The 12,152-nt window shown below is 41.7% G+C and overlaps 1 protein-coding gene across 1 annotated transcript in view; it reads right to left on the bottom strand.

Moving 5' to 3' along the window:
- Positions 1-7,823, bottom strand: part of LOC107706712 (tripartite motif-containing protein 35-like) — a 12,788-nt gene extending 4,965 nt beyond the window's left edge. Inside the window, exons 1-5 of the mRNA XM_016510521.1 lie at positions 7,428-7,823; positions 6,321-6,416; positions 5,869-6,099; positions 5,769-5,791; positions 5,567-5,688 (exon numbers count right to left, since the gene is read on the bottom strand). Coding sequence (XP_016366007.1) covers positions 5,567-5,688; positions 5,769-5,791; positions 5,869-6,099; positions 6,321-6,416; positions 7,428-7,823 — 868 coding nt within the window. The remainder of the gene's footprint in view (positions 1-5,566; positions 5,689-5,768; positions 5,792-5,868; positions 6,100-6,320; positions 6,417-7,427) is intronic.
- Between the last annotated feature and the right edge of the window lie 4,329 nt (positions 7,824-12,152).

Below are 12,152 nucleotides of genomic sequence, written 5' to 3'. Positions count from 1 at the left end.
GACTACAAACACCACGGGAGACAGGAAGTGACATAAAAGTCCAGGGCAAGGCACAGAGAGCATGAAACAAAAACAAGAAAGAGTTGATTTGTGAGGAAAGCAATCATGTTTATTTTCTAAAACCAAAATAAAACTGAACACCTCAAAATTACAACAAAAAACAAAACAACAAAAAAAACAATATCCTTCAAAAAGGTCTCTTCAGTATAATGGATAGATAAAATTATGTTAAGTAAAATTAAAAAGTCAAAGCCTTCTTGCAGTGGATGTGCTGGTTTCTGCCTCATTGCTGGCTGCCTCATGTCCTCATCTCATATATAAAACACCTGTGATTCTCAAATACTTGGTAAGGAACTCGCATTCACATAAAGTAGGCTTGTTGAAAAGTTTGGGTGAGTAAGGGCAAAACGCACAAGATGCAGTACATTCAGTGACCAGTAATTGGCAAGATCACGTGTTTTGTAGCAGAAATAAACTGCCGCAGAAAAAAAAAACTAGGTCCATGCAAAATGTAATGTGTAACTACAACACTCATTCAAAAATGTAGTGAAGTATTGAGTAAAAGTTGCTAATATCTTTGATACTCAGTACAACTACAAAGTATCCGAAAAGATACTCAAGTACAGTAACTAATTACATTTACTCCAATACTTTACACGTCTGTGGAGAATAACGGATCTCCATTCACCATCTACCCCGCAGAGGAAGACATCTCCAGCCCCACTCCCGCCCCAGAGATCAGACAGCCTTCATCCCACTGTGTGGAACGGATGTCAGAGCCCACCGCAGACAGAGTGCCGGAGCCCGCCGCGATTAACGAGCCACCGCAAAATAGAGTGACAGAGCAGATTATCGCCCCGGAGCCAGAGCCTCAAGACACGTCTGACCAGGTGCGTGAGCCGACAACAACGTGTATCGCCGTGGGAGTCCTCGTGGAGATCGAGGGCTTAGAGTGAAGCCCCACCAACACTCCCGACACTGAGGGTGAGCTGCAAATGGCCTCTGGGAGCTATTGAGGAACTTTTGGACATTTGTGAGGAGGATTTGATTGACTGGTTTGGAGAGGTTGGACCCAGTTCCCGTGAATCTCCATTACTCCCTACTTCTCCTGAGTCTCCGCTGGTTCCGTCCAGCTCTCCTATGTCTCCGCTGGTTCTGTCCAGCTCTCCTACGTCTCCTGAGTCTCCGCTGGTTCGGTCCAGCTCTCCTACGTCTCCTAAGCTCCCACCCAGCCTCCCTCTCCTGCCTCCTCTAAAACTAGCCAGTTCCTCAGCCCTGGCTCCGCTGGTGCCCGTCAGTCCCTCAGCTCACCCTCAGTCAGCACAATCAGAGCGCTCTGATCTGCCTCGTGACTTCCAGTCTCCAGCTGTGCCAAGTCGTGAAGATCCCCTGTCTCTGCCTCCAGCCTCCGAGTCCTGGACTCCACCTCGGTCCTTCGACCCATTGGCTCCGTCTTGGCTCCTATCTCCCTCATCTCCACCGTGTCTCGTCATCCCACTGGCTCCACCGGGCTCTCTCGTCCCTCCGGCTCCACCTTGGTCAGTTGTCGACCATCCACCGCCTCAGGACTCCAACCTCTGGCTTTGCCTCGTCACTCCGTCCCTCTGGCTCCGTCAGGCTCCTCCTTCCCTCTGGCTCCACCTTCGTCCTCAGTCGCTCCAGCTCCGCTGCGGCCTTCCAGATCCCCGTCTCCGCCTCGGTCGCCTGAGCCTTCAGCTTTGCCTTGGCCCTTCGGATTCTCTGTGTCGCCTGGCTCTCCGTCTGCTCTGCTCCACCTGGGTCTCCACCTCCAGTGGCTCCATCGTTCGTCCCCAGGGTGTTGTCAAGACCTTCTTCCCCTTGGCTCCACCTTGGGGCCTCGTCCTGGCTGGTCTCTGGATCTCCACCTGGCTCCTCCTGCTCCTGGCATCCCCTTGGCTCCTCCCACCCTCCATGGACATTTTTGGACTTTTTTTTTTGTTTCTGCCCCTCTCCTGCTCCACGCCCTCCTCCTGAGACCCCACCCTCCTTCCTCAGTTGAAATATGTCGCCCTCCCTCCCTCCCTCCCTCCTCAGTTGGACTCTATACGGCGCGAGGTCGCACCTTCCCGGAGGGGGGCGATCTGATACATGTCTGTAGTTTTCTGTCTCTGTGTTTCCCCTGTGACCTAGTCTTCCCCAGTCTGTTTAATTAGTCAGTCTGTTCACCTGGTGTCTTGTTAATTATCCCATTAGTTCCCTTTGCTTGGTTCAGGTTTATAAGCCCTCAGTTCTAACATAGACTTCGTCCGTTCTCGTCAATGTTAAGTTGGTTTCCGTGCCTGTTCTCCTGGATTTATCTAATTAAAAGACTTTTTGTTGATCTCCTTCGTGCTTGTGCAGTTTGTATCACCAACACATGACAGATGAGTTATCGCTGAAACATTGGGGTTTTGTTCAGTGTGCGCCCTTGCTGCCTGAATTCTGCTCTCTTTCTCTCATCAGAAACAACAAAGTGCAGATGTGCGTACAATATAAGATATTAATTTCACAGTGTAAACAGCTTTAGTGATTATAAAGGGAGATTTTGAGAGTGCTTGAACTCTGGCTAGACTGAAGTCAATGATAATGTTCTTTGCTATCTATTTGTACATTGAAAGTGTTATAATTAGTAACAATGTTTTTATAAAATTTACGTTAAATACAAAGTCAGTTGTATTAAAAAATATTTTATGACATGACACCCATATCTGGTACTTAAGACAACATAAGAAATTAGGCTACTTTGCCCATCACTCGTTATAGATCAACTAACATGATTTATAAAGGTGCAAAATGCATTTCCTTACACATTTGAGAATAGAGATATTTCATGATATGGTTTGAGAATATTTTAAATAAAAAAAATTAAATAAAAAAGAAAACCAATAAGCCTATATCAGTTATACAGCACTATCGTGGCTGCTGTGTCACACATGACAAGCATGACAAGGCCCCCTCAAAATGAATGCATGTGCATGATGTCCCTGTTTGTGATTAAATAGCTTATCATTTACTGAATCAACAACTTGTTTGCTAATCTTCAAGATGTTTTACAATAAACAATATGTTTGTTGGGAACTATATATAGATTGTACGTGGTTTAAAATGTTATTTTTTAAGAGAAGGCACAGTAGGGAATGTCGCGACAGGTGGGACTCATTTACAGCATTATTACCAGCAAATTTGTGCCGCATTACTATTTAATAAAAGATATGTCTAAAAATATTGACGTTTTCGTTCTCTGGTTCACAGGTTTTACCTGAAATTAGACTTGAATTGTAATTACTATTATGTGACCATATTCCTTATATTGATATAATGCATTTTAATGAATAAATGGCATTGAGCAAAACAAATTAAAAAAAAAGCAAATAAAAACATTCTGAATTTGGTGATCTGAAGGCAGCTCAACATGATCAGTGAACTCCGTTCCAGTTCTTCTGTCAGAGTGATTGTTGATGCCCATATAAACACCACTGACTACTGCAAACTCCTATAAAAACACGCTTCCTCAGCGAGTGTCCATTATAAAACACTTGCCAGACATGCGACCATACTGAAATGTGCTCTGCCAAAAGCTATCAGAGAGCGCACATACAAGGTTTTGTTTATTTGCACACTAATCTGCACACTAAAATTATATCTATGAAAAATTTCAGTTGGGTTTCAGGCCCCATCATAGCACAGAAACTGCACTTGTTAAAATTACAAATGACTTGCTTCTTGCGTCAGAACAAGGCTGCATCTCATTGCAAGTTTTACTTGACCTTAGTGCTGTGTTCAACACTATAGATCATGACATACTCATAGATCGATTACAAAACTAAACAGGTATTCAAGGGCAGGCTTTAAGATGGTTTAGATCCTACCTTTCCAATCGCTATTACTTTGTCTATTTAAATGGGGAATCCTCTCAGTTAAATCCAATAAAGTATGGCGTGATATTTCCCATATTACAAAAACAGCATTCTTCCATCTTAGAAACATAGCCAAGCTACGGAACATGTTAACTGTTTCTGATGCATTTCATGCATTCATGACCTCTAAACTGGACTACTGTAATGCACTGCTAGGTGGTTGTCCTGCATCTTCCATAAACAAGCTACAGGTAGTCCAAAATGCAGCTGCTAGAGTCCTTACCAGGTCAAGAAAATATGATATTACCCCAATTTTACACTCTCTGCACTGGCTACCTATTAACTTCTGTATCAGTTAAAAAATTATAGCTTTTTCACAGTTGGCTCTTAAACTCTGAAATAGCCTTCCTGATAACATTCGGGGTTCAGACACTCTCTCTCCCTTTAAATCTAGATTAAAGACATCTCTTTAGCCAAGCATTCACACAATGCATCTCATAACCTTGTAATTCAGTTATATCTGATCAAATGCACATTATCATTCTTTTGCTTGGGTTGAACATCATTTTTTGCTTAGTTGGAACAGCAGCTACACTAATTTCTCTCTATTACCTTCTCTGTTTCTGCCACGGGATTGGCATCCTGTGGTAACAAGGAATTACACAAGCTTCAGTCTGGATCCAGCCCTTACAAAGACCCGAGATGACCGAACACCTGAGAAGATATGATGCAAACACCTCAGAGGACCTCAGATGATTCCAACCCTGAAACAACATAAACTACAAAATTTTGCTACAAGTTTGATCGCAACATATAATCATTGCTGTTAATAGTGTTCACCGTCTGTTTGATTACATGACATTAACTAACTGCTTGATTTTTACCGTACATTTCTGCCATTATGGACATCAACTTGAGATAGTCACCACTGATAAGCTATTACTAAATATAATGTAGAAACTTTAATTTTCTGTAAAGCTGCTTGCAATGATTTGCATCGTGAAAAGCGCTATACAAATAAACTTGAATTGGAAATTGAATTGAATTAATAATAACGAACTTGCACATGTCTAATAATGTACGACTCCTGTATGTCACTGTAATTGTCTTTACCTCCATTACAATCGTCATACATCAAAACTTTGCTGGTAAGATACTGGTTTTCTTTATTCAGGCAATATAGACTAGTCCTGACTTTAGCTTAAAGATAATTAACAGAAGTATGTTTGTTCCCACCAATCGCTGCACAAGTTAAGTTTACGTATGACGAAAGCTAGCATAACACTGTGGTTGAATGTGATAGAAAAAAATCCCACCCTTCCATACTTTGGTGGTGCGTCGCCCTATAGTCCTAATGAAAAAACTGCCCCAACTGTTCATATAATGATCAAGAGTGAACCGCACACAGATTATTATGCATTATGGCACTCGTCCTAATGATCAGAAAGATCAGACATTTTCCTCTCATCATTGTCAGTGTTGTTACAGTAAATATTTTAGATTTGCCAATCAATCAAACTGAACTGAGATCTGCTGTATCACTGTAACTGTAAATATCATGTGGACCAAAGTTGTTCTTCTCTTGTTTTCGGCTCATTTTGGTGTAGTAGCTCATCTGGTTATTCACACATAATGCTGAAATCTGTCAATATTGCCTCATGCGTCATTTCCAGTGTGTGTGTAACAGCACAGATCTTCTCCAGACTCACTGTTTTGGACGATGTCCTGCATCTTCTTCCAGACTCTGAAGGGCAGGTTGCCCAAGTAATGTGGCACATGAATCAAAGCTCCAGAAGGCGTCTGTGGATCCGGCTGTGATGAGATCTGGACTCTGGAAGAACATTCAGGATCAGAACTGCAGTGGCTTTGGATCAGAAGCAGAGAGACCAGAGACACCAGCAGATCACTCACCTTTCCATCGCGACTGGAAACTCCTGCAGAACAAACACACCATTTATCATCAAGAACTCAATCAAGCCTCAATCAATCAATGGATGATCTGAAATCAGACCTTCAGAAAGCAGACGTCACTGGCTTTCATCATCTCCTCCGTGTCTTTGATTGTGTGTGAAAGAGCTGAGATGTGTCTGTTCATCTCCTCCAGCTTCTCCTTCATCATCTGCTTCTTCTGCTCCTCTTCCTCTCTCAGTGCAGTGATTGTAGCTTCTTCTTCATCTCTGAGAAACTGATGAAGCTTCTCAAACTGCTGTTTAATCTGACGATCTGTGTGCTCAGCTTGAGACTGAAATCAAATCACATTCACTTCAATCATCTCAATCAACACATCACATCATTCAGATCAAAGAGAAACTCAGACACCCAACATATAACAGATCCAGAAGCAGATTGCTGCTCGTCATACACAAAAAATAATAAATTGGAATCCATTATATTAAATATAACAAATCATAATTGTGTAAATTACAGCTCTACTGAAAATGACTCTTGATTCTGTTTTCTCACCTTGATGTGTTTAACTGTTTCCTCAAACTCTTCTTTAATGTTTTCATTGTGTTGAAGTTTCTCCTGTAAGGACTTCAGTGCCTTACTGAGCTCCTCCTAATATTATTAAAAAAAAAGATTACAGTGATTATACAGTGCTGGAAAAAAATATAGGTGTGTGCAAAAATTTAAACTAAACATAAAATAAAAGCAACCTGAATAAATACAATTGTCAGACAACTGTCTCCCAAACTTGTTTACGAGATCCAAGCAAAGGTTTATTGGAATGATCCAGAATAATTATCCAATAAACAGACAATAGGTGAAAAGCAATCCAAATAAAGCAGAAAGCACAAGGTGATCCAGAACACAGGACCAACAAAATAAGCTCAGCAAGCAGTGTAACAAATACAAAACCTCAAGACCAAAGACTGAGTGAACATGGTTTATACTGTATAGAGTGAGCTAAACTGGCTAATGATACACAGCTGGAAGCAATGAGGCATGATAGACTGGGCAAAGGGAAATGGGAAATGAAGTCCAAGACAAAGAGGCAATGATCTGGGAGGAGTGCCCTCTGGTGGCCATCTTACCAGCTGATGACTGTGACAACAATATACACTTATATAAAACTTTTTCAATGGCATTAAATTGGTTAAAGGTCTTAAACCAGTAACACACTACGCTAAATATTAAAGAAAATGGTAGTCCACTTCCAAAAAGTGCAATTGTCCACTCAAAGTACAATTGAGAGATTACTGCTTAACAGTATTTAGTTCTTGTGTGGCTCTGGAGTTGAAACTGTTCGTAAATCTATTTGCCTGTGATACAATAGATATGAATTGTCCAGGGTGGGATGGGTCTTTGAGTAAGTTAGAACAATTAGAGTTTTGGAGTGGTCTAGTCAAAGTTCTGAATTAAACTCAGTTTAGATGCTGTGGCACCTTTAACAAGCAGTTCATGCTGGAAAGCATGAGCTGAAAGAAGAGTTGGTTGAACTCCCACAGATCTTATTTAGTATGAGACATACACAAAAACTGGAAGAAATCAGTTTTGGGGGCAAGTACTTTTTCACAGTAGAGTATATGTCATATGAAGTTGAGTAGAATGGTAGAGAGAAATACCTACCTTATATGATGGAACAACTTCACTGATGGGTCTGACTGTGTGATTGATGTGTTTTTGTGAAGTAAAGCACACTACACATGCAGGCTGTTTGTCCTCCAGACAGAAGAGTTTGAGTTTCTCACTGTGTAAACTGCAGATCTCCTCAGATCCTGATGAACGGCTCTCATTTCTCTCCTTCAGGAACGACTCACACAAGTTTTGTAACGCCAGATTTAATGGAGGATTTTCCTTTGAGGATCTTCTCCTGCAGACAGGACACTCCTGAGTTTCCTTAGCTTTCCAGAACTGTTGAAGACACTCTTTACAGACACTGTGACTACATGATAAAAGAACAGGCGCCTTGAAGATTTCAAAGCACACGGGACAATTATAGTCATATTCAGCTGATGAAGCCATTTTCACTGTTTGAGCTCCAGCAATCTAAACTTTACTTTCTTTTTCTGAACGACAGTTTCAAACATGAATAACCACGAGAATCACAAAGATTTGCTGTCTGTTCAGAAACAAAATTCTAAAAATGCATCAAAGTTTCTCTTTGTTTTTGCTTTTGTCAAAGAAGAAAATCAGTGTGACAGAAAGGAGAAAAAACAAGTCAGTCTTTTCCTGGGAAGTGTTGTGAGAGGGTGGAGTTTCTGATCACCTTTGGTCTGAAGACATCAGGATTTCTTCAGGTTACATATTAATAAAACGCATTCAAAATCTTCACATGCTGAAGTCAGTGATAAAATCGCATCTGCTTATGCTGATTATCAGTGTTTGGAGATACAAGTAGAGGTGGGTAGAGTGACCAATAACTGTACTCAAGTAAAAGTACACATCTATAGAAATGATTACTCATATAGAAGTCAAAGTAATAATGTTAAAACATTTGAGTAAAATAATCCAATGAAAAAACTGTCACAACACGGTCGCAGAAAAATGGAGTAATGGATCTAAACGCAGCAGATTTATTAACAGAACTGAATAAGAAATTCTCGGCAGAAACAGAACAACCAAGAACAACATAACAATAGCAAACAACTGAACTGAACACAACACAGAGCTTAAATGGACCAAACTAAACAACAGAAGATCATTAACATTAGAACAGTGGAGATCCAGGTGGAGCCGCAGAACCACAGGAACAGGGCAACAATGCAGGTCCTGGATGGCAGGGCAGTGCCGAGAGACTGAAGTGACGGCAAAGCAAACAAGGACTAAGGTGGAACCGGAAAGAAGGATGACGGAGCCAAAGCGATGGAGGGATGAGGCGCAGGTGATGGACTGTACATCTGTAGTGCAGACAGAGTGATTCCTGACCAAGGTGGAACCGGAGGGAAAAGGAAGCTCGGAGGAGCCAAGGAGACCCAGGTGGAGCTGACTGCTCAACAGGCCGAGGAGGAGTGACGAACACTGAGGTCCTACAGCAGGTCAAGGGTGTCCAATCCTACTCCTGGAGGGCCAACGTCCTGCGGAGATTAGCTACAACCAGCTTAAACACAATTGCCTGCGAGTTTCTAATGAGTCTGAAGGCCTTGATTAGCTGGTTCAGGTTTGTTTAATTAGGGTTGGAGCTTTGCAGGATAGTGGCACTCCAGGAGCAGGCTTGGACACCCTTGTCCTAGGTGGAGCTAATGAGTCAGCTGTCCAAGGCTGAGCTGGTAAAGACTCAGACAGAGGAGAATCAGTGAGCAGAGCAGGAGCCGAAGGACTGAGGAGAGGCAGCGCAGACAGGGATAGAGGACAGAACAATACAGGCAGGGGTAAACACACAGGCTTTACAGGAGAACACACGATGGTCATAAACATGAACGGCCCTTCTGGCTGAGGAGGAATAGGCAGGGAACTCACTGGATTTAGATTTCCAGAATGGGAGGCAAGGCAGGAACTCAAATCCTAAAATTTCAGTGTTGTGTGCAAGGCTCAGTGCAGGAAACATAAACGGGCAGGATGCACTCACTCTCAAAGCAGTGATTCGCCAGCCATGACAGAATTGTATTTTCTCATGTTTATGTTGATCTTGGCCTATTATATTGTTCATATCTAATCTTCAAATATTATTTTATATACCATTGACAGGTGTACTTTATATTATGATGTTTTAATGATATTTCTTCTGATTGATCATGTTTGCTGTATTAATTAATTAAGTTTACATGTTTAAGTTACATAACTAATGGTTCGCTCGACTATTCAAGTTTGCAGTGGCTACTAGGACACATAACAGAGACTAAAGCATTGTAATGTCTGTTTATGGGGAAATGTATTGAGATATCTGAGAAAGATTCTATTTGAGTATAAGAAGGACTCTGACAAGAGTTAGGCCACACATGTTTATTGGTGTTTTGTTTGAGTGATTCACATATAAGAGATATAAGACACTGATTTAATTAATGTAATAAAGATTACAAGAGCGACTCCGTTCAGGCAGGTGCTGATGTTCTGAGCCCATTTCTGTGCATAGTGATGTGAAAAGTCAGGAGGAGAGTGCCCCGGCCCTGACAGCATTTACTTTTTTGATGACAATCTGCAACACGTCGTTTAACTCCGGGTGCAGTTTCTTACTGGCAAGGGCTTCTCAATGTAAAAAACAATGGGTAAAAGTAGCTAATGGGGCAACCTCCCTTACTCGAGCAGCAAGACCAAGATTTAGCTGCAGCTAAGTGACATTGTGTGTTCCACTGTTTGAAAACCCCTGGACTAACCTGAAGTTTCCACTGCTGAATTAAATAACATGATGAATGTAAAAGATGAAAGCAGGTTGATCCAGTCCTATGGGTGTAATGTTTACTGACTATTGAACGGTAAGATCCTCAGAGAGTAACCACCCCATAAGAAAGGAAAGACTGTGTCAGTGAAAGTGGTTGTGAATGTGTGTAGATGTGTGTTAGTTACAGGATCAGAGAATGACACCGTTCCTCTGTCATAGTCCAGATCAACTCTCACACGCTTAACATCCTGTTTAACAGGAAAACCAAACTGATCAGACCATCTGTACTGTACACTCCAGACATCAGTGTTAAAAAAAATCCTCTCCCTTTCTTTGGTTTGATGCTGCAGTTACTTCAAGACTCCAGACTGGACTCTCTTTAACCTCCACATCCCAGCAGTGTGTTCCTGAGTTAAAACCCTCTGAACCCAGAACACAGAGATAATAGTTGAATCTCTGCATTATCAGGGAGTGGTTGATCATCCCAGCTGTATCTCACACTGGTCAGATCATCAGACAGGAGGAGATTTGGACTTGCAGTGTTTGGATCCAGAATCACAGGAGCTGATGAGACACAATCAAGAGCTGCTTTTATTCTGATGTTCATAAGTGAACCGTACACAAATTATTGTGAATTATGACACTCATCCTATTGATTAACTCTTTCCCTGCCAGCGTTTTTGAAAAAAAGTTGCCAACCAACACCAGCATTTTTGAGGATTTTCACTAAAATTTCATGGCCCCCCAGAATATTTTGTTGTATGAATATCTGAACATGCAATACATCAAAATAAAGAACAGACCCTCTACTTAAAAAAAAAAAATTATAATAATAAAAACGTTTTATTCTAGCTTCAAGCATTATTTTTTTATCATCACTTGAATATAGGTAGGTTTCATTTAAAAAAGCAACGTTTTGAGCAAAAAGCTGAGAAAATCGCATTTTTATCAAATACTACCTCTGGATCATATTCAGTATTATTATCAAAGCAAAGATGCAGTAGATCACTTCCATCAGCACTCCTAAAGCATGCACAGTCCTTTACCACTTCCTAGATCGCCATTTCACTCGGTAACATTAGGCAGTTTTCATTGATATGCTGTTTATTGTTGATGATCGCATTATTTTTCATATGCATATGCTTACATATGAGATCGCTCGTTTCTGCGTCTTCCTCATGTGTGTTTTTGATCAGCACATTCTAGACTCAGTCAGGGGATGTGTAATAGTGCCCCCGAGCTAGGGTGACCATAAGGGCTATTTTTATGGGACGCACCCTTGCCAGGATTTCTATATTGCCTAAAATATCCAGGTTTTGGCTGTTAGCACTGTGCAGATCGATTGTTGTATGACATTATTTCACGAGAGCTATAGAGAGCAGAACAGACTGCACCTTATGAATCGCTGGCCGTCTCAGTGATCAGCCGTAAAACAGTGATTCTGTCCAAATTCCCTTTAAAATCTTAAATGATTCCCTTTGAGCTAAATTGACCTGTTTCCCTTACACCATTCAACTGAGACTGCTCTACTGTCAGTCATGGAAGCCTTGCGGATTGCAAAATCTGATTCCAAATCATCAGTTCTTATTCTGCTGGATCTATCTGCTGCTTTTGACACTGTCAATCATCAGATCCTCCTGTCCGCCCTCTCATCACTGGGCATCACAGGGATTCCACTTCGCTGGTTTGAATCCTATCTCACTGGTAGGTCTTTCAGGGTGGCTTGGGGAGGGGAGGTATCCAAAGCACATCAACTGGTCACTGGGGTTCCTCAGGGATCAGTTCTTGGACCCCTCCTCTTCTCCATATACACTACATCACTGGGACCCATCATACAGGCACATGGTTTCTCCTACCTATACCTACTATGCTGATGACACACAGCTCTATCTTTCATTTCAACCAGATGATCCAACAGTAGCTGCACGGATCTCAGGCTGCCTGGCGGACATCTCGGCATGGATGAAAGAACATCACCTACAACTCAACCTGGCAAAGACTGAGTTCTTGTCTTCCCTGCCACTCCAACTCTACAG

This window comes from Sinocyclocheilus rhinocerous, unplaced genomic scaffold, assembly GCF_001515625.1.
Source record: "Sinocyclocheilus rhinocerous isolate Xijiao unplaced genomic scaffold, SAMN03320098_v1.1 scaffold2731, whole genome shotgun sequence".
In the NCBI taxonomy this organism is placed as follows: domain Eukaryota; kingdom Metazoa; phylum Chordata; class Actinopteri; order Cypriniformes; family Cyprinidae; genus Sinocyclocheilus; species Sinocyclocheilus rhinocerous.
The sequence above is the reverse complement of the archived record's forward strand: the minus strand, read 5'-3'. Positions and strand labels throughout refer to the sequence as shown.